Source organism: Crotalus tigris, unplaced genomic scaffold (assembly GCF_016545835.1).
Source record: "Crotalus tigris isolate CLP2741 ecotype Arizona unplaced genomic scaffold, ASM1654583v1 scf7180000017611.44802233496:7321179, whole genome shotgun sequence".
NCBI lineage: Eukaryota > Metazoa > Chordata > Lepidosauria > Squamata > Viperidae > Crotalus > Crotalus tigris.
Genome location: NW_024096511.1, coordinates 1,409,838 through 1,433,482, shown reverse-complemented (window position 1 = coordinate 1,433,482; position 23,645 = coordinate 1,409,838). Strand labels below are relative to the sequence as shown.

General features: G+C 40.1%; 1 protein-coding gene across 7 annotated transcripts in view; it reads left to right on the top strand.

Annotated features, from left to right (window-relative positions):
• PDE7B (phosphodiesterase 7B) overlaps positions 1 to 22,752 on the top strand; it is a 184,195-nt gene extending 161,443 nt beyond the window's left edge. For all 7 annotated transcript variants that reach the window (XM_039323462.1, XM_039323457.1, XM_039323451.1 and 4 more), the window contains 6 exons: positions 5,649 to 5,780; positions 7,508 to 7,599; positions 9,078 to 9,222; positions 15,788 to 15,884; positions 16,604 to 16,684; positions 18,614 to 22,752. In XM_039323462.1, the coding sequence (XP_039179396.1) occupies positions 5,649 to 5,780; positions 7,508 to 7,599; positions 9,078 to 9,222; positions 15,788 to 15,884; positions 16,604 to 16,684; positions 18,614 to 18,825 (759 nt within the window). In that variant the 3' untranslated portion in view covers positions 18,826 to 22,752. The remainder of the gene's footprint in view (positions 1 to 5,648; positions 5,781 to 7,507; positions 7,600 to 9,077; positions 9,223 to 15,787; positions 15,885 to 16,603; positions 16,685 to 18,613) is intronic.
• Positions 22,753 to 23,645: the final 893 nt, after the last annotated feature.

Sequence of the window (23,645 nt, the reverse complement as noted above, 5' to 3'; positions counted from 1 at the left end):
AAGACTGGCACCGCTTTGTCTTGTCCCGGGCAGCTTTTGGAATGCCCGGGACCAATGCAACGTCCCAAGCCTGCTTTTGTAGGCTCAGGACACAACTCCCCTCCCCCCTAGATGGAACATACTTTGTGCACTCACATGTACGCCATGCATTGGAAAGAGTGTCATACAGTTTCATTAATCAAATGCAAGAAGTGTAGAATACTCGAGTCTGCCCTCAGGCAAACCCCCTTCAATCTTAGTAATACAATAAATGTATCCGAAATAAAAAAAAATAATACAAAATAATTTACCCACGAGTTGCTCCCCTTATTCAGGGGCCTCATGAACAGGTCCCTCATGATTTGACAGCAACTTCACAAAATCTCTCAGATGTTTGGGTGGGCACTTGGCCCTCTGCGACCTTCTAATGCCCAGAGAGATTGCCTGGCCCACCTGCTTGCCTACCAGGCTAGGCAGGCCAGGGTGTTGCTGCCCTAAATTCCCAGGTGACCCTGGTGAGGGTGCCTGGCCTACCTGCTCGCCTACCAAGCTAGGCAGGCCAGGACTTTGCTGTCCCAAATACCCGGTTGACCCGCCCAGCTGCTGGCTGGCTGGACCCTCTAAGTCTAAGCCAGCATACCTTGGAGGGGTGGAAGTTCCCGAGTCCACAATGGACCCCTCTTGGGAACACTGTCCCTCGAGCCCAAGGACAGCAGATGGAGAGGGCTGGGTAGCGGAAGTGCCCCAGTACTCTGTGGCCCCCAAGCACGTGTCCCAGGTGCCAGAGTCAGGAGTCGCCTCCATGGCAACCCCTTTTGTTGGAGACCTCCTTTTGGGAGCAATTGCGGAATTTGGCAAGCGCCCCTGATGGTATTCCTTTTCTCTTGCTGCTTGTGATTTGTGTGGGTACCCCCAGTCAGTCTCCCTGTCTGGAGCACTATCTGACATATGTGAATACTGTGGATACCCCCAGTGTGACTCCCTGTCTGGAGTAATTATGGATGTGTGGGATGATTCCCTATCCAGCGAATTCCTGTTAGGAGCACTTGCGGAACTTTGGGATGAATTCCCAACAGCCTCAGTAGCAGCTAGTGAGGGCCTGTTAGTCCTGGGAAACTGTGACCCTGAATGCATATTATGGTCCTCCACCCCCCCTAGAGCAGAGCCAGGAGTGGAAGGGTGAAAGTCCAGTCTCCAACACATTTGGTCTATGTATCTGCGAATAACGTGGCCATCACCCAAGGCAACTTCATATGACAATGGCCCAGAGACCTTGCAGAACACAGCTGTGACCCAGATATGTCCAGGCCCATAGTTCCTTGCCCACCTGGAGTCTCCTAGGTGCCCGCGGTTGTGACACCTGTGAAGCCGCCCGGTCAGGGTGCAACCTGTCCAGCTTAGTGATGAGGCGGCGACCCCAGCAAAGTTCAGCAGGGCTCTTCCCTGTGGCAATGCATGGTGTGGTGCGGTGTGCAAGAAGGAAATCTGCTAACCTGTGATGCCAGTTACTGTAAGTCAGTTTCTTGAGGGCATCTTTGGTGGTGCGCACCATTCTCTCTGCCAGTCCATTGGAGGAGGGGTGGAAGGGAGCCGATGTTGCATGCCGGATCAGATTGGCCTGAAGAAAAGCCTGGAACTCAGAAGAGGTAAATTAAGGGCCATTATCCAAAACCAGAACATCTGGAAGACCGTGTGATGCAAAAATTCCTCTCAACACCTGGATGATCCTGGCAGTAGTAGTGGAGGAAACAGGAACAACCTCTAGCCGCTTGGAATGGCTATCAACAACAACCAGGAAGAATTGCCCCTGAAAGGGCCCAGCATAAGCTATATGCACCCTAGACCATGGGGTTTGAGTTTTCTCCCACCTATGTACTGGGGCCTGAGGCATTTCAGGCCGGGACTGTTGGCACACTTGGCACCCGTGCACCTGGGCCTCAATGGCTTTATCAAGGCCAGACCACCAAAGATGGCTGCGCGCAAGTGCTTTCATCCTGACTATACCAGGATGTCCCTCATGCACAGAGATCAAGATTCTAGACCTCAATGAGGTTGGGATCACTATCCTGCTGCCCCATAACAGGCAACCCTTGAAAGTGGAAAACTCATGCTTCTTGTGCCAGAAACTTTGGAACTCAGTATCTGGGCACTTATCAGGCCATCCTGACAACACCCATGTCAGCACGTGTGTAAGCGTGTGATCATTGGCAGTTTCTGCAGCCACGTCCCTAGCACTGAGGGGAGACTCAGGCAACTCCTGAATGGACAGAATATTAATGGCTGGAACAGGATCTGGCTCTAATTGGTTCAGTGGTAATCTGCTCAGGCCATCTGAATGACCCATTTCTTTTCCTGGTTTGTGAACTAAAGTATAGTCATATGCTGACAGGAAAATGAACCATCTCAGCATACGAGGAGAAATGATATGTGGGGTCTGTTTGTTAGTGGTAAACAAACCCAGCAGAGGCTTATGGTCAGTAAAGACCGTGAAATGGCGGCCATATAAGAAATCATGAAATTTCTTAATGCCAGCCACTATTGGCCAAGGCTTCCCTGTCAATTTGAGTGTAATTTCGCTCTGCAGAAGACAGAGTCCTTGAGTAATAGGCCACAGGGACCTATGTCCCATCAGCTTTCAGATGGCTAAGTACGGCTCCCACCCCATAAGGAGATGCATTGCATGCGATGCAAACAGGCAGTTGCTCATTGAAATGCGCTAAAACAGCATTAGAAGTGAACAAGGCTTTAACCTCATTGAAACTCTTTTCATGGACTTTAGTCCACTGCCAAGGAGCCTGCTTGTCTAAGAGCCTGCGTAATGGTTCTGTTACTTCAGCTTTATGTGGGAGAAATGCATGGTAAAAATTTAATAGCCCCACGAAGGCTTGCAGCTCACTCTTAGACTTAGGGCTTGGGGCCTGCTGAATAGCTTGCAATTTAGTTTCATCAGGGTGAATGCCTTGAGCATCAACCCTGAATCCTAAGAAGTCAGTAGAAGTGACTCCTATCTTACATTTATCGTTCTTTAGTTTAAGGCCTGCTTTTTGAAAACAAAGCAAGACAGCCCTTAGTCTTTCTGCTAAATTTTGGGATGACTCCCCAGCAATGAGGACGTCATCGAAATAGGGACAGACCCCAAGAATACCTCGAAGTGTGCTCTCCATGACATTTGGAATATGCCAGGGGCTACATTTACCCCAAATTGTTGTCTCTTGACCTTGAAGTCCCCCCTGTGAGTTACAATAGTCTGGGCCTCTGCAGCTGCCTCATCAACAGGTAGCTGTTGATAGGCCTGTGCCAAGTCAAGCTTCGCAAAAATGTGCCCCCCCTTGAGGGAGGCCAGAATGTGACTTACTACTGGCACTGGATAAACGTGCTGTTGCAGCGCCTTATTCAGTGTGCACTTATAGTCTGCACGTATACATATGTCCCCATTAGCCTTTAGAGGTGTTACTATGGGGGTTTCCCATGGACTAGAATCCACAGGTTCTAGAATGCCCTGCTGGAGCAATTTGTCCAGCTCAGCATCAATCTTGCCCTTGAGGCTTAACCCTAATGGGCGTGATGGTTGGGTCTAACCATGGAGAAATTGGAGGCCCCTTGTAGGATCCTAGCTCTGAACTAAACACATCTGCAAACTCCTTGAAGACTTCTGCAAGACTCAATGTTTGCAAATGGTGCAGCCCAGTTACCTGGATTCCCAGAGCCTCAAACCAATCGAGTCCAATAAGACTCGTACGTTCACCCCCAACATCCACCACATCTAGGGAACCTTCAAAATCCTTATGCTGTACTCTAAGGGTGGCCTCCCCCTTAACACACACCACAGAATTCTGAAAATCAGTAAGTATTAGATTTGATGGCCTGAGTTTAACTCAAAGGCCACTGCTGTTGCATATCCTTTTGAATGTGTTAATTGAAATAATTGAGAGAGCGGACCCAGTGTCCAACTCCATTGATAGGGGAGCCCCTTGCAACCTTACGTTAATGGAAAGTTTCTTCTTAAGGGGCTTGTGTGACCCTGTTTGTAGAATACTCCTGCGCGATGCGCAGAAACCCACCCTGTTTTGGCTGGAGCCCCTTCTGAAGCAATTCTTCCTGAGGTTGAACCTTCTGGTGACCCAAACAGATGGATGCAATGTGGTCCTGCCTGCCACACACCCTGCAAATGGCTGAGCAAAACCTGCAGTCAGCTCGCTTATGGCGTCCTCCTCACCCGAAGCATTGAAGAGATGCTGGGGCTTTGACCAGATGTCCCTTCTGCCTCCTCTCAGCTGGCTGGTGAATTCTATCGAACTCCTCTTCAGGATCCACTTCTGATCCTTCTTGAGCGTCCTCTTGATGGATGGTAGCTGTGTCTGGAGGGTTCTTGGTGAGCCGTAAGGCCTTCATAGCCCCACCTGCTGCTTCCTCAGCTGTCACCTCTTGTAGCGCGTCTTGGAAAGAGACATCTTCTTTTGCAAAAATCTTCTAAGTCTCTGTTCCTTAAATCGCATACAAAGTGATCTCGCAGCCTCTCTTCCAGATCCTTGAACTCATAAGGTCTGGCTGCTCGCCTTAAGGCTGCAATAAAATCCACAGCAGATTCACAAGGCCTCTGGTCTCTCTGCTCGAACGCGTGCCTCCAAGCAATAACAGATAACTTTGGCTGGAAATGTTCCTTCAACAGTTTCTTCAAGTCAGTATATGTTACTGACTCCAGAGGTGCAGGGGCCACCAGATTCTCTGCGATTTCAAAAGCTTCCTGTCCACAGACACACAAAAGAGTTGCAGTCTTCAAGCCATCTTCTCTAATCTGATTTACTCTGAAATAATTCTCCACCCTTGCTACATAGGAATTCCATCTCTCTGGGTGTGAGACATCAAAATCAGACAAACGGCCAATCTTCGCCATCATACTCTTACGACCTTCACCACTCGCTCCTCTGCAAACTGCAGCTTTTGGAATGCCCGGGACCAATGCAACGTCCCGAGCCTGCTTTTGCAGGCTCAGGACACAACAGATAGGAAAAAACTCAGGAAGATAAATGTGACTATATGATTGAAGCATCATGTATAATGTGGCTGCCTCCAGATCTTTCCGATGGGCTCTTCAGGGTTCTTTAATTGTTCACTCATTTTGTGCACCATTATGTTTGTGTCAATTGCGGCATCAAAGTTCCTGCTAAAATTATACTGGTATTATTCATCTCTCCACCAGACTTTCCAAAAATATATATATTGACTTTCATATCCCTATTTAATAGTTGCTTTGAAAAATGGCAGCTCGCTTATTTTCTTCTAATAATTTGATATTGCTAAAATTGAATAATAAGGAGTGATGGTATAAAGTGGAAAACATTATTGTTTCCTGGGTCTGCTAAAAAATGGGTTTGCAAAGGGCCATAATTATTGCTTGGTTTTTGGATTAACGTGATATGTGAATTCAGCTATTGTGCTTTATAAATTATGGCCAACTAGAATAGAAACAAGCCATAGCTTAGTGTGATGAGGGAACCTGTAATGTAACAACCAACATTAATGAGTTAATACTGTGTGTGAACTAGATTCAGCATGTTATTCAACAATACTTGAATAAAGTTTAATACAGTGCATGAGATTACGATGTATTGTAAGTGTAATTTGTAAAAATACAATTTTAACTCTGAACCCCTTTTTACATGCTCCAGCTTGCTAACTTTCTCACCCCTCTGGATGTTATGCTTGGATTACTGGCTGCTGCAGCACATGATGTAGATCATCCAGGAGTCAACCAGCCATTTTTGATAAAAACAAAACACCATCTTGCCAGTTTATATCAGGTGAGAATAACTCTTGGCATGTAGTAAATGCTTTTTTGTTGTTGTTTTTTTAAATCACTTTTGTTATGACCGTGCAATATTAAAGGTTGTGGTCACTTCTTTTTACCATGGCCACCTCAACCTTTCAATTATTCCAGAGCTATTTTCAAGATGTAAACCAAGAAATGTGGGAAGCGGTCATCCATGCCTGCAGAAATCATTCACATAACTCATTTACTCTCCATATATATGGACGGTATTTGTAGCGAACAGAACATTCCAAAATTCTACTTTTATTCCTATTCTTATGAGATGAAACAGCAGCTTTATAATCCTACAGTGATGTAGAAAAAAAGTGCAGAATATGACAAGAGGGAAGATTGTGCCTTGCAAAAAAAAAGTTAATAGCTGTAAAGATAGGCTTGAAGAATTCCAGCACCATACATAGATACTCCCTTTGCTATGTACTGTGAACTAAGAAAAAATGACACAAAATTGCTTAATGTCATAGTTAATTTTGAGTTTCAAGCTGAGACTTCCCGTTCAAAATATTCAAAAATTAAATTTAGAGGCAGACACGAAGCACCAATTTCAAATATATATTGGAACAAACATACATTTAATAGCCTAAAATCTGGAAGAAAAATAATGCCAAGGATTACATAAATTCTGCAAAATGTTGCAGTTGAACGTAAGATAAGTCTTTAATAAACGGTGTCAGAGGTTGCATTAAGTAAGTAGTATTAGCTTTATAAGTTTCTAACCTTGGCTACAGAATTATACTAGCACAGGCCATTATGTATGATTTAATAGTTTTTTAACAGTTCTCCACCCAAATGGCCTCTGGATTCTAAATAGAAATTATGAGAGAGGTAATCCAACACATGTTATCTGGCTGGCATAGAACCTTGCCGGACCTAAATCTCTATTGTCCACCATTTAGTAATACATTTACTTATTGAATTCCTAGACAATATTTTCTCCAAACAATTCTCCTTCCTGCCCCATAAATACAGGTTTGTCTTCACAACAATTCATGAAGTAGGCTCGGACTATGAGATAATGTCTGGTAAGCTTACTGAGGGATCTCCATGGTTGGGATTGGAATTTGTCCCCTGGCCCTCCAGCTCTCCCGGCATATGACACTGATGGAATTTACTTGCCTTTCAGTTGTAAAATACATCCAAGAAACTCAGTCAATAGGTGTGAATAACAGAATCCCAGTTTTATAATTAGCTCATTACAGAAACGGGAGAAGAAGAGCTGCTTACCCTTTTTTAAAAGCTTGAGGCCCCTCCGTCCCCCTTGTTTTTCCTTTCCTTCTCTGAGATGTCAGCTATCCAACAATTTAGACTGTCCTTGTACCCAAAGATAAAGAAACAGACAGGGCCACAAGTACCAAGGACAGTACAGAACGATGCTGAGATTATCTTGTGACAAGCTCATCTTTCTCTATCAGTTTCAACAAAGCACAGCCAAATGCTAGGCATACAGTTGGGATGATCTAAGGCCTGGCTGCAAAGTCTTTGAAATGTCAGGGCTTATAGGAAGAAGTAAAGAAAAAGGACAGAGAAAATGTTATTGCTCTGTGAATAAAGGCAAGACTGCTGTCGGACAACCTCACTGCCTTACTCAACACCAGATGAAGTTCATACTTTGTCCTTTTTAAAATACACCTCTTCTTTTTATTAAAAGTCCCATCCATTTCAGTGTGGTGTCCTTTTTAATTTTTCCCCTCCCTTTTCCAGAATGTTTCTGTATTAGAAAACCATCACTGGAGATCTACAATAGGCATGCTTCGAGAATCAAGGCTCCTTGCACATCTGCCGAAAGAAGAGAGGTGAGCATTGTAATCTGGGAAATGGGCTGATCTCATGTGGATTCCCAGAACTTTTTTGAATACAATGTTTTTACAATGTGCTATATAGGATGAATAGGTGGGCAAATGAGTGTTGAGTTTGTTTGGATTTTGCCTGGCCTGATTTGGGAGTCCATCTATCTCAGTGGTTCTCAACCTTTCTAATGCCGCGACCCCATAATACAGTTCCCCATGTTGTGGTGACCCCCAACCACTTATACATCACCGGGTGCCAGGGGCATGGCCAAAGAAAAGGGGGAAAAATGGTGGACAGCCTTGTTTGGCAACTCCCTGAAATGGTCGTTCGACCCCAAATGGGGTCCCGACCCACAGGTTGAGAACCACTGATCTATCTAGAGCCATGGTGGTGCAGTGGTTAGAATACAGTATTGCGGATTGACTCACTGCTCACTCCCAGGAGTTTGATTCTTACTGGCTCAAGGTTAACTCAGCCTTCCATCCTTCCAAGCTCAGTAAAATGAGGACCCAGATTGTTGGGCAATATGCTGACTTTGTAAACAACTTAGACAGGGCTGTAAAGTAGTATGAAGCTGTATACAAGTGTAAGTGCTATTTATCTACCTACCTATTCATTTGGCGTAGAGAGCTATAAAAACACTAGATTCTAAAAACCAAGTATTCTATTTTCCAAAAGATCTACATTTGTATATACAGTACAGTTTGTAATCCCTGTGTGATCTGTGTGAATGTGGTATATATGTTGATGCATGCACATTTGTGTATGTGTACATGAATGCTTCCCAATCACATTTATCTGGAAAAATAAATAAATTAAAACTTGGAAATTGCCCAATTTGACTAGCATTACTCAGTTGTTCTAAGGCAGTCCCTATACCAATCTTAAACATTTTCCTTCTCCACATTCAAAATCTCTGTGCAGCAATAATTGTGAATTCTCATGGACTGTCAACACATAGTTAAGGCACATGTGTGGAAAACTGTTCAGCATCACTCCAGAGTGTTTCCTGCCTCCTTCAAACTGGAAAAAACTGTAGGAGGACTCTGGTGAGATTTACACCAGTGCTGTGAGAAATGTGTGATTGTGAAAAAAAAAGATGTAGCTGTTTTAATGAGCCACAGGGAAGGTGCTACATTCACTTTCTGAAGCATCCTTTTCAATTCCAAAGCATTGCACAGCCCTAATCATAAATCCCAGATGAAATGAAGCTCCTTAGGGATGTCCACAAGAAGTGTTAATGGCATCAAAATGGTAGGCACGGTTAGCAGTTGAAGCCCCACCTCTTTTAAATGTGTCTTATGCATCATACATATGCAAGACTAGGCAAGACTCTGATCACTCCAATTATGCCCACTATTTTGATGGTGTTGTTCCTCCCATTGACCACCCCGGTGGCCACTTAATAAGAGAAGATATTATAGTAACAACACAAGATGGGAAATTGACCTAATAGTTTCTTTTATTTTGTATTGTACTGTAGTTATGACATTGAACAACAGCTTGGTTCCCTGATCTTGGCAACAGATATCAACAGGCAGAATGAATTTTTGATCCAGCTGAAAGCTCATCTAAAAAACCAGGACTTGAAATTAGAGGATGCTTCAGACAGGCATTTTATACTTCAGGTGAATGTTGAACATTTTCTGATCTTTCTGTTTAAAAATAGATATTTTCTCTGGTGGCCCAACGCAGAGGGGACCAGGTTTCTGTGCTGGGATTATTTTGTAACATTCATTGAATTGTCCATTTTCATCCAATTTACACATGATGCTATTAGGTGAAAATAGAACAAAAATATATGAAGGCTCTCTTGGTCAAGCCAAGCATTTGTTTTATACGGTGACAAGAAAATGACCCTAGGGTGTTCAAATGTAAAAAATGGAGATAAATCCTTCTTCCAACATTGCTCCCCTCCACCTGGTAATTTGGTTCAAGATGTTCTCAATCGTGGAGCAACATTAGCGTTTTAAGATGTATAGCTCTTAAGAGAACCACTCTCCATAAATTTATCTAAATGTTACCCCAATCTCATCTAAATGTTACCCAAATCTCTAGTTGCCATCCAGATTTACTGCAGTTGTGGTTATGAATTCTGCAGGTTAATGATGTATAAGGAAATGCATTCTTATACTCTAAAGCCTTGCCCCAGGCTGATCCCTGGTCTTACTTTTTTGAAGATGAAAGAAAAAAATTCTCCCTGCCTACTTTCTTCATGGTTTTGATACACTTGATATATCTAATCTCAGCTGCCTTTCACATCATATGATCGCAGCAGATTGAATAAGGAAAGCGAATAAAGAAGACTTGTCAACATGTGCTATACATACATTCCATCATGGTTAACTGGACAGGAGAGACCCCCGAGGCTCTGAATTAGACAGGGCATGGCCTCCCCCAGCTACTTGAATATTTCAGATAACCGGTACTTTATTCTCACTGTGCAGGTAGTCCTTGTTTAATGGCCATGATTGGGACAAACAACTCCATTGCTAAGTGACATGGTCATTAAGCAAGACAACACAGGAACACAGTGGGCTTATGAACTCAATCCCGCTAAGTTCATTAAGCAAATCATCCACAGTCATTAAGCGAGACATCACATGGTCACAATATGCAATTTTACTACTGACTTTTCCATTGGCTCTGCTTATCAGAAACTAGCTGTGAAACATGCAAAGAGTTGTCATATGATTACAGGACACTGCAACAGTCATAAATGTCAACCTGCTGATTCTCAATCATGTTGACTACAGCAGAGGTCCCCAATCTTTTGGGCACCAGAGACCGGTTCCGTGGAGAGAGGTTTTTCCACAGACCGGAGGGTGCATGGTTTTGTGTGCTGCCTGCATCCCGCGGATGGGCCCTTGCTTGTTTGTGCAGCCCAGGTATTGGTCCAAGGACTGGGGGTTGGGGACTGTAAGACACTAAGAAAAAGACTCAGGCATGTCTTGAGCAGAGATTTGAAGCTGCTGCAGAGCTGCTTGTCACAGCTTGAGACAGCTTGAGAGTCTCTGTGTGTTTATTGGTTTTTATATATATTTTTATATACATAGGCTTTACCATTAAATGCTGACATTTTACATTCATAAGTTTAACTATTAGATGCTGACATAAAGTTTCTTCATTGGAAAATTCCTTCATATAAGCAACTATTGTCTAGTAACATATTACCTGATCAAAGACCAGGTAAGAACAAATACAGTAGATCAAAAGGAGAAAGAACTGACAAAGGCAGCAAGAGATAGGAAGTAACTTAAGCATATTATCTATTTAGGTAGGTGAGGCATTAAGTCAAAAGGGGATGACCTTCTGGCTGCTTCATTGGGACAAAGGGTATCAAAAGGTTATGAGGTTTTATGGGGGGGAAAGCATGGCAGTTTGCTGCGCGTGCATTTTTCCCCACAGGGGACCCCTGGACTACGGGTTTGCTGCAAAGGTCTTAAGTGTGAGGACCAGTAATAAGGTTACTTTTTCAAGTCTGTTGTAACTTCAAAGGGTTGCTAAATGAGGCAGTTGATAAGCAAGAACTTCTTGTAACATGAAAATGAAATTAAAGCACTCTTAAAAGACTCTTACCACTCTATCTCTAAAACTTAAGGACTAATGTGAGAAAGAAAGGAATGAAAAGTTGTTCTGATTTGCATTTTGTCTACATGTGAATCTTTGTCCACTCTTGGGAGAAGTTACATGCATATATTTTATTATCAATACCATCCTGGATATGCGCTCAGCACCCTGAGTATTTCACGTTTATAGGCAGAAAAATCTAAAATCCAAGTACTCTCAGTGGTGAGTTTACAATGAGTGAGTTACTCCTTTTCATGGCAACCAATGGAGTGATTTCTGTTTGTTTATTGATAGGAATTTTGTATACAGGATGTACTAAAAGTTGGGACCCACTATGAAGCGGTATATAAGTCTAAGTGCTATTGCTGCTTAGTATACAAATTACATTAAATATTCAAACTGGGTGTCATTTTATTTCAAAAACTTTCTTATTCATTTGACACATGACCTTTGAAAGTTCCTTGATGCAGTAACATTTTCCAGTAACAAATTTACACTAGGAAGAGCTGGGAAAACCAAGTATTCTATTGACTATCTCTGCCCTTCCATAAATTATTAGGAGCTGTATGGAGAAAATCTACTTGGCTATGTGGATGTTTTTAATGCAACAATTAATTTATTTAGTTTTGTTTTGGCATTGCCTTGTTCCTTGTATCCTTAACATTCTTATTACTTAAGGGGCAAAACAGTATACCAGTTATCATTGGTATTGATAATGAATTCATAGTTCATTCATATTTATTCTGTTATTTACGTAGCCCATTACTGAAGCTAATCCTCTCTGCATGAAAGCATATTTTAGAGAAAGGAGAGGAACTGAGCCCACAATTTGAGCTGGCAAAATGAAACAAAGCAGAAGAAAACGTCTGAGAAATATGGCATCGCTGCAAGCATAATTATTTCTTCAGCATATCCCTTTTCCTCTGGAGGGGCCGATGCAATTTACAAGGGATTAATTAAAAACTGTGCTGAGATAAAACCATCACAGTAAAAATTAACAGACCTTAATATAATATATTAAAACACATTAAAACTTAGTTCGTTTGAAAACAGAACAATAACATGACAGGCAGTCTAAAAGTTATTCTGAATCTTTTAGTCCAGAAATCATTATTATCCTGGAAGTGGCAGGTGTGTCTTTAGTTGGCTAAAAAGAAGACCAAGTGACCGGCAAACAGCTCTCCTTCAAGAAGGGTTCCTTCCCTCAAGAATCCCTTCCTGACTTCAAGTTAGACAATTGTATTATTGGGTTGCTACCACTGAGAAGGCCAACCTCTGGCCACTGTTTTGTGACCTGAGGCAACCTGTGGGATCATGAGCAGAGCCTTCCCCAGCTGATCATGTGGCATAGATTGAGGTCAACATGTAACAATTATGTATGCAGTTATTTTAGGACCACCATTGTACAGTTTTGATTGCCTGCCCTTCTGAACACCTGGACTATCTAAAACAGTGGTTCTCAACCTTTTTAATGCCGTGACCCCCAATCGGTCGTAAGTCGAGGACTACTCAACCAGTCGTAAGTCGAGGACTACTCAACTGGTGCAGCACCATTTGCAGAATGGGACTTTTGGCGGGCTCAGCAGGGCAGAGACAGCCTGGACAATTCCTATTGGCTTTTGAAAAAAGAGAGAGAGAAAAAAAATTCAAGAGAGTCTATTCTATTGGCTTTCAAAAGCCAATAGAATAAAAGGGAGTAGCACAGCTAAGTAAAAGGGGAGAAAAAATGGCGGACTGTGTTGTTTGGCAACCCCCAAATGGGGTCCCAACCCACAGGTTGAGAACCACTAATCTAAAAGTAGCTTTAAAATAATTTTTTTTCTTTTTTAGATCATTTTCAATAACACCCTAAATATAATATGTTGCAATAATACTGTTACTATAGTAGACCTCATTGAAGTTAGGCTATCTCAATTTTGGTATAATTATGGGATTTGGGTTTGTAAATTCTCAAAACTCTGTTGTGTTAAAATTTACAACTCGGTTACTTCAAGTAGGGAAGCATCTTGTTTGTGAAATGTTTGCTCAGCATCTCTAACAGTTGGCAGAATCCTCTCAGATAGCTATTTGGGGATGTTATGAAAAGACCAGACATCATTAGTAGTTTAATTTATTTTTGTGGTGCCTTTATTTCAGGGAGAGAAATGCAGTATTTTTTCCCTTGCATTCCATCATACCTTGGTTGATCTTAAGCACCAGGCAACCAGGCCAGTAGGCAAGGGATTTGATGTTTTGCCTCAAGCAAAATGTTTTGGGATAGCAATGTGCTATTTTACAAAAGCTGGCAATCCTATCTATTTTTCCTTTAACAGGAACCATTTCCTCTCATTTTGGTAGCAAAAGATGCCAACTCATTTCCAATATTTTGAAAATGTTAATTCAGTTAGGGTAGCGGCTACGTCTGGCTTGGTTGGCAGTAATACAGCCAAATCTGGACTTGAAAGGTCTTCAGGATCAGATCCCATCAACCATTCTTAGGATTATCTCCAACATTTAGTTTGTATAGAGTGCTAAACCAAAGACGCACAACTAGAAGATGTCTTCTATTTCCAGATAGATGTCAACTTAAAAAACACATACTCATTTAATTGTTCTTTCAAATACAAAGTCAATTTGTAGTCTTCTTAATAGATTTACTAATGTTGAGAGAACAATAGTCATAAAGTACTCCCTGAAATCACCCATAATCCTCATAAAACATCCATATGAGGGTTTTTTTTAAAAAAACAAACAAACCCCATAATGTGCCTATCATCTTGGTTTGGAGTTTTTTTGCAGGGGAGGGGAGAGAATAGACCATTGTTCAATAGATATAGTATTACTGGAGCCCGTGAAGGTTTTACTGCAGCCTTTGAGTAATCTAACCAAGTTCCTATTGAGGTTTTCCATCCTATGCCATTCATTTGGTCAAGATAGTATTTCATATAGTTGTAGTGTAATCACATTTTCATGAGAGTATCCAGAATAGTTAACGAAGAAAAAAAATCACACAAACACAATATTAAAAGCTAAAAACATAAATTAAGATCAATATGTTAATCAATACATAAACAATTATTACAACTCTGGCATAGAGATGCTTCTTTACTGCACGTTTCCTAAATGCTGAGAGAGTAGGTGTTACAGATCACTGTTTGCTTCCCATTTGTTGAGGAACCCTGGTGTGCAGTGGTTAGAGTGCAGTATTGCAGGCTAACTGTGCCCACAGTCTGGAGTTCCACCCTGACAGGGTCAAGGTTGATTCAGCCTCCTTCTGAGGTTGGTAACATGAGGACCCAGATTGTTCCAGGCAATATGTTGACATTTATATACCACTCTTAGAGCGTGCTGTAAAGCACTATGGAGTGGTATATAAGTCTAAGTGCTGTTGCTATTGCTATCTCTCCTGCAAGGAAGCATTGGTCCCTCTCCTCATCCATGAGGCCAATCCTGTCCTGTCAACTCTTTTTCTTTTTCTTTTTAAAATTTATAAGCCGCCCCACTCCCGAAGGACTCTGGGCGGCTAACAATAAAAAACACATAAAACATAACAAAACAAACAATGCAAAGACAGTCATCCAGGGGTCAGGTTTTATAAACCCCAGGCCTGCCGGAAAAGCCAGGTCTTAAGTAGCTTACAGAAGACCAACAGGGTGGGAGCGGTCCTAGTCTCCGGGGGGAGCTGGTTCTAAAGCGTGGGCGCCATCACAGAGAAGGCCCTCCTCCGCGGCCCCGCCAAATGGCACTGCTTGGCCGATGGGGCCTGAAGGAGGCCCAGCCTGTGGGATCTAACCGGACATAGGGAACTATGAGGTAGCAGGCGGTCTCGCAAAACTCTTGGCCAGAGAAGTTCACAGGATGTCTTTAGGTCAGCCCTCCTCTCTTAACCAAGTCTCTTTCACAAACTTTGCTGTTGAAAGAATTATTAGTAAATTAATTGAAATTCAGTGGAATAAACAAAATTAACTGATTTGATCTTCTTTACTTCCTCTTTTACTATTTCAGATGTCAAGAAAAATACAGAGTTTTGATTCTTGCCCTTATGGCGGCCTCAACCATTGTTAATTGATGTTAATTGATTTGATAATAGTTGCATATAACTAAATAAAATATTCCAAAATGATTTATATTAGTGCTAAGGTATCTCTGCAGCAAAAATCCAGCATCCAGACAATACCTTGTTCCAGGGTGTCATTTCATTTCCTCCCCTTGCAACTGGTAATTGGAGTTATGCCCCTAAAGAATACTCAAATCCGATTAAGCTGGGTTTTTTGGATCCCTTCTTCTACCTGATCTTATTTCTTAATAATATACAGAATGTGCAGTTTCCTCAAGCTATGTTAAAAAAGTTGATTTGCTATTAGTATGTAGAATGTTATGCAACATCAGGGTATATTTGCATTTATCAAGTGTACAGGTTTACAGTGTTATAATTATAACTGTAAATAGATGATACTTCAGTATCTATTGATTTTATGCTTTAATTTTTATTAGTCTTTTTCATTTTGATTGTTTGATATTATGGAATAATTCCTCCTCTGACTGTCTTTTGAGGTACAACATAAACCTTGCAATGCCCAATAAATTTTGAAGACCACCAAGTATTATATGTCTTACGGCATCATGGATGTCTTTTATTTGCAGATTGCACTTAAGTGCGCAGACATTTGCAATCCTTGCCGGCTCTGGGAGCTGAGCAAACAGTGGAGTGAGCGAGTTTGTGAGGAATTCTACAGGCAAGGTCAGCAATCTGATATATTTTAACCTTGGCTCTGTGTTTCTGAATCATAATTTTAATATGAAGTGGCAGTGACTAGTCATCTTATTTGAAGTTGCTAAAAAAAATACCCAGGGAAAATGCAATTAAAGACATTAAATAAATGCCTTTAAAAAAAAAGAAAGAGATTGATACAACCATAGCCATTTAATTGCCTTGATTAACCTTGAACAGTAGTGTTCACTAGTCTTTTTAATAATAACATAAGATGATGAATAAGGATGAGGGTTCTCCAAACTTGGCAACTTTAAGACTGTGGACTTCAATGACCAGAATTCCCCACAATGGGTTAAGAGCCTGATTTGGCCTACATGTAGAACTCTCAACATTTTGCCTTCCCCTCACCATTCCACTCCAAATTTATGGAAAACCCACACACAAAGATCAATGTTTTGATTCACACCACCCACTGGAGCACAAAATGGGAGTTATCAGAACCCTACATCACAGAGTCAAAGGCCTGCCCACCAGCAAAGAAAGAAAAGAAATAAAACACATAAAGGAAGCTCTCAGAACGTGTGGCTATCCCAAGTGGGCTTTCATCAAATCTCAAAAAAGACCTAGCAGGAGCTAGGTTTTCTCTTAGCTAGGTCTTTTCTTAGCCTTGCATGATTTGGTAACAGACATGTGCTGTACACACAAAAACATTTATGGTGTCAAAAATTAATCATCCTTTCTGATAGGTGATCTGGAGCAGAAATTTGACTTGGAAATAAGTCCTCTTTGTAATCAGAAGAAAGACACAATACCTAGTATACAAATTGGTAAGTATATCATGTATCATTAGCCTGGCCTTCTACTAGGTACCATAATTTTTCTACTCCAGGAAAAACTGCTTGGCAGTCAAATAAAATAAGTTTCATAATCCTTTGGGATACAAAGCTAAACTGCTTGTGAGTTTTGCTCCAGTTTACAACCTTTCTGGCCACAGTTGTTATGTGAATCACTGCAGTTGTTAAGTTAGTAACCCAGTTGTGTCCACAGGAATTTTGGCCAGTGGCAACTTAAATAGCAGCAATGATCTTGCAGGCAAAGGACCCCCCCCCAAACTCTCTTTCACCTTTTTTTTAAAAAATCTATGTGGAACCCTTCTCAGCCAGCTATGGAAGTGTGTGCCAGGGTCTGGTCTTTGATCAGGGATAGGCAACCTTGGCTCTTTTATGACCCGTGGACTTCAACTCCCAGAATTCCTAAGCCAGCATGGAGTTGAAGTCCACAAGTCATAAAAGAGCCAAGATTGCCTACCCCTGTCTTAGATACATCTCACTACACATAATAGTAATCATCCCAAAAATGCAATTAGAGGTTTTTAATATAACTTTTATTAAAAGAAGATTTTACATAAGATTAAAAAAACTCGGAAACATAAAAGGAAAAGGAGAAAAGGGCGTTTTGAAAATATTAAAAAAATGAAAAATAACAAAAGAGAAAGATACATAAAATAAACAACTACCAATTTTCTCTGCAGCAGTTATGTAGTAATTACCACCTCTGTTCTCCCAAATTACATATTGCGGTCCTTTTATTCCCATAAACAAGCCTTTTTAATAAATCACCAAATTACCAATTTATTTTTGTCCATTTTCATAAAAAGCCTAGAAAAGTTTCCAGTCTTTTAAAAAGTAGTTATTGTTCTCTCTGAACATTTTAGCCATTTCTTCAAGCTTTGCCATCTTCATGATCATTTCTCCATTATGGGTATTTCTGTAGTCTCCCATCTTTACATTTAGTATTATTTTAATTAGGTGTAAAGTAGCCATAAGACTTCCTGAATTAGTAAATAAGCTCTTTTGACAAGAGTGATAGTGAATAATAATAATAAAATGCTATTTCCAGCCTAAACATCTGGTTGACTGTACATCAAACTATAATAATAATGTCTCTCAATGGCTCTGGGCAGCTTACAATAATCAAATTACAATGAACTCAAAAAATAAAAAATAAAGAATAGCAAGCACAAGGAAACAGGTGTCCTATTCTCATTCATTGAAGGCCCCCTAGGTGAAGAGCCAGACCTTTGTGGGTCTTCTAAACAATAGTAGACTGGTGGCCCTCCAGATCTTGGGGGAACTTTATTTCAGAGGGTAGACACATCTGAAAAGGAGCATTTTTGAGGTCCTGAAAGATGACATTGTTTAATCGAAGGAACTCAGAGTGCCCCAACCCTGCAGGATCAAATTGGCCAGGCAGATGTTCAATCAGAATAGAGATGGAAGGGACCTTGGTGGTCTTCTAGTCCAGCCCCCTGCTCAAGCAGGAGACCCTATACCATTTTGGACAAGAGGTTGTCCAATCTCTTCTTAAAAACCTCCAGTGATGAAGCACTCACAACTTCTGAAGGCAAGCTGTTCCATTGGATAATGGTTAATGTTCCATTGCTTATGGGAGATAGTCGGTCCCTCAAATAACCAGATGCTATACCATCAGATCAAATCAAATAGCATTATATTCCAGCAGGCCTAGAACAATGCGAAGGCAAAAAATTGTTATTCATAAAAGAAAAGCAAAATAATTTTATAGTAATTTAAATAAAATTAATATTAATTAATTTTATATTAATTAAGTATACTCAAAGAATGCGATCTTGAAGCTGTGCTAGATTCCTTTTTCAGAGTAGAATGTTGGCTTAGCAGAAAAGAGTATTTAGTGATCAACTAAACTGCTGATGTAACTTGCCTTACGTTTTTCTCCAGGCTTCATGACCTATATCGTGGAGCCACTTTTTGAAGAATGGGCCAATTTTACTGGGAACACTCATTTATCTGAAAACATGCTAAACCATCTGAGAAGAAACAAGACCAAGTGGAAGAGATTGCTTCCTAGGCAACATGGCATCACCATTGACCACTCACTTCAAATTACTGAAAATGAAGAGCAGACTTTTAATGAAGGAGAAACTCCATAGAGGTGGTACAACGACAAAACCCCACAGGTCTATTGGCCCATCATTAACAAGACAGAAAATTAAGAAAGCTGGAGGAAAATTGAACCTGAAGTAACCTCCTAATGGAAAACTTACATTATTTGTAGGTTTCTATTCTGAAGTGCTACCAAATCTCCCTTCTTCATCTTAATATCTGAAGCCATTCGTCACCTCTGATCTCAAGCTTGAGTAAGAAAATGAAGCTGGACTGATAAGCAGGAACCAACAAATAGGAGTAATGGAGGACACAGGAAAGACTAGTGCATTTTGGGTTATCAGTTGTATTAACTTTGGGTGATATTAAGACAGGTGTTGAACAAAGGCTTGGAATAATGTACAGTCATTTGGCAGCTGGGCTGCACATTAAAACTCATCACCAGCATCATCTGAACTCAGAAGACCTTTGGCCACACAGAGAGAAGTTTTAACTGACTAATGTCTTTTATAATTTTTGTATTTGATGCACTGGAAAAGGCATTTAAAGAACCTTGAAGTAAGGTTATTCTGTGTACCCAATATTTTTTTTTCATAGTGGTACCCATTGATCATTTTAAGCCACTTTAGATAAAAGACTGACATTCTCACCGCAAGAACAATATTTCCTCTCAAATCAAAAGGGAAGAGTTGTACAGTTTAAATGTTCTCAGATATCTCTTTTGATGGCTGTATCTGTGGCCTGTTTATATCCGCAAAATACAAATATCATGGGAAAGCTACCTGTATAAGCAATGGCACTGTGAACAAAATACTGTTAGTTTTAGTATTTGTAAATACTATTAATATACTTCCGTTTGTTTGCAGATAAAGGCCTTAAGTTCTAGCATACAGTACTTAACTTTCTGATGGCTACTGAAAGTCTTATAATTTAAGTGTGGCCTGTTTTCATTTGCCCAGCCAAGGATTACATGGTCAATATCTGCTGGAGGTTTTTGTTTGTTTGTTCATTTTCGTTTGTTTGCAGGTTTGATTTGCATTCATTCGTGGGCATGAGTTCCAGTAATTAATGAAAATGCAATTCAGCACAGTTTTTGTCATTTTTTAAAAACTTCAATGGATAAATTTACAAACTTTGTTTGATGTAACAATGCTAATGCCAAACTGACCAAATGAAATTGGACCTTGAAGTAGCCAGGGATTGCATCATGCCAAGGAATTTTGTTAAAAGTCTCCAAGATTATTATATATGTTGAAAGATACCCACGGGCGTTTCTACTAAAAATGTAAAAATAATGGCCATAACCCTACACAGTTTTACTTAGAATTATATTTGCCCCCAAAGGGTGTCCATTTCCTTTTGTCATAAATTGAGGGACACTATCCATTAAGGCCAGAATAGGCAATCTTGGACTCTACAATGATTTGGCCAATACCTCTTACAGTCTCTTGTCTATATCCAGCTTTATTATGAGGAGTGAAGCTCAAAGCATAATTCATCCCTGCATTAGTGACTTACTTTGAAGTTCAGGGTATCTTTCGAAACCAAACAATGCTACAAATCAAAATTTGCCAAAACATGCCATTAATGCCTGTAAATCGTTAAAAGAATTTTTCAGTTTTTCAGGGATTTTTAACCTTGCTTGTTGATTAGGTTTGTAGTCTGTGTCTGTCAAAATGGTACACAAGGCAGCCCTCAATATATGGAGACATTTAAGATGTAATGAAAAAATAAAAAGTCAGTTAAACCCTTTAAAGTTAAAGCCTATTTCCACAACTTACAGTACTTTTAATAGACTGACAAATCAACTTGAAGGCCAAAAGACTGTTTTAGGAATACCGTTGTGTGCCTATAGCAGATGGGTGGGATTGGAGGTGGACAAACATCAAAGATGGAGCTGATTTTATTCAATAGAACTGAAGATGACTGCTAATTATCAGTTCACATGTTTTTATGTGCATATCCAACAAAATGCACATGGGCTACTTCTAAAAAAGCAAATGTATTCTCCAAATTAACATATGCAAAACAGTATATGCATTGTTTAGTAGTATGTTATCCTCCCCCTATAAAATCATGGTATTTCGATTCATTATAGTTTACACATTATTTTTATGTTATTGCTGATTACATGGAGATCATTTTCAGAGAATACAAAAACACTACAAAGAAGGGAGATTTCTTGATAAATTAACTTCAAACGGGAAAGCAACTGAGCCCAGCTTTCCTTATCCATCCATGAGCAGAAGTGGCATAACACTGGCATGTTTTAACTCTGTTTTAAATTAAAGAGAAACAATACCAATCATGATGAAATATCATATAAAATTGGAATAGAATGCAAAAAAGGTAATTGCACAGTAAGGCAAATAAAAATGTAAGTTAAATGTTTGCAAGTCAAAGAACAAAATTCCATTTGGATATTATATTGTAAAGTTATTAGTCCCTTTTACTTGCTAGTACAAAACTCATTTCAGCAGTAACACTACACAAGGAAGTCATCAAAGAATAATGTTTGAGGGTGTACATCTTTACTTAAGATGGGGGGAGGTGGAATCCCCAGGAATTGTTGAATTCTATTGTCTTCCAGCCCAGTCAGCATGAAAAATATCGGGGGATGACTAGAATGGCAGGCCAACCAAACCTATTACACATCCTTGCCCAACAGAATCCTGATTGAGAGGTCCTTGGCATTCTCTGAACTTCATTGTTTCATTTCATTACCCAAACTAAGAAAACAACCAAGCTCAGAGACCATGAAGAACCCTGAGCTACAAATATTCTTTTATTAGAATCCTGATTATTCTCAAACATTCTCTAATATCTAACTCTGAAATGTTTAAACTTCTGTCACCTTAACAGTTTTCAAGCAACCTCCTTAAGACTAGTTCACAGGGCAATATGATGATTATCTGTTTTCATTCCTCAAGTTCCCAGCCATAGAAACAAGAAGGGCTCAGTTAAAAAGTTAATCTACTCTATGATATGATTGAGAAATGTCTGTGAATGCAGCCGCCACCTAGAAATGCTACCCTTGTATTTTTAAACATAATGTAGAAAGAAGTTGGTGGTCAAATTAGAAGACGTCACAAAATGGCGACGTGAAAAGAACGTGTCAACTAGTCTTGAGCTGAACTGAGAATTTAGGCTGAAAAATACTTCCAATTGATGGAAGCATTGATCAAACGATTTGGGAGCCTTGTAGAAAGGAGCTTTATACATGCAGGGACAGCAGGATTCACTCTGGCAAAACTGTAACAGAAATATTTAATACCATAGGTCAAAAATGAATTAATTGGATTGCAACAGTATTTTCATTCTTTTACCTTTATTTATAATAGTATCTGTGTTTTTTCTGAAGATTTAACAAAAAAAATTAAATACAAATTTGCTGAACAAAAACCAGTTAGCAAAGTTCTCAATATTTACTGTAACTGTTTTCAAATCATTCCATAATTGTTGTTCATGAGGCTGTTTTTATTTCAGGTGCTGTGGGCCATCCCCTACACGATTTTTCAAAGCTCTAGCCTTGAGCTACTCAGCTAATACTTCCAACGCAAATGCAGGTTCTTAACACCAATCCCTCCAAGCTCAATAGAAACATACAGTCTTCCAAAGAATTTACAAAATAGCTCCAGTGAGATAATGGGTTATACCCAGTGGTGGGATTCAAATATGTGAACAACCGGTTCTCTGTGTGGATGCCGCTTCCGGAAGTCTGTTCTAGGCCTGGGCAACAAAAAATTAGCTACCAGTTTTACCAAACTGGTGCGAACCAGCAGAATCCCACCACTGGTTATTTATACCCGTACATACATTTCTCAGATTTTATTCTGGCCTTGCATTTTATTTTATTTTTTGGTCACAGAATAATTATGACTTACAAACCTTCCAATTTGCATAGAAGTAGAAGTCCACATGTTGGGAGGTCTTCTAATTAAGAGAAGATGACTTTATGGAATCACTGTGAACAATTTTATCCTGTTATGCCATGCATGAAGGACTGTTCAACATGGATTTGAGCAGAGCCCATGATTAAAAATTCTGTGATTGCCACAAGCAGAGATACATCTAGGGGGAAACGTGGCAGGAGTACATTTTGTTTTTGTTCTGAGCAGGGGAGTTGGACTAGAAGACCTCTAAGGTCTCTTCCAACTCTATTATATTATTATTTTTATTATTTTATTATTATTATTATAGTTTATTTGTTTTCTATTCAGAAACATTTAATGAAAAAAAATGTTTAAATTGGATATTCTCTGTCCGCATTTTTTCCAAATAAAAAGATTTGATATATAAAGTGCACTTCTGAGCAAACAAAAATCAATGACCATTGACGTCAGTGGGATCAAGACTCAATTGCCATGGGTGTAAGTATTATCCATTAAGCTGAAATGTAAGTTTGTTTTTCTAATGTCTGTTGAATAAGCCACATCCTGAACAGAGAATTCAGATGAACAATGAAAGTATGTTATTTTTGTCTCATAAACTGTGAATGATACTTTCCTAAATGCTTTTTCATCCTTTAGGAATGGGTACTTATGCATTATTTTGTTGCCATAGGCTGACTGTAGAAATTAAGCAAGTGAGATGAATACTTTTCAGTATCATAGGAAGATACTTTCTTGGTCTATGGCAGGGGTAGGCAACCTTGGCTTTTATGATTCGTGGACTTCAATTCCCAGAATTCCTGAGCCAGGAGTTCATGCTGGCTCAGGAATTCTGGGAGTTGAAGTCCACGAGTCATAAAAGAGCCAAGGTTGCCTATCCCTGGTCTATGGTATCAAAAAAGTAAGCTCGGTAGCACTTTTTTTTGTGACAGATTTTATTTTTCTGGGCTCAAAGATCACATCAGATGGCGACTGCA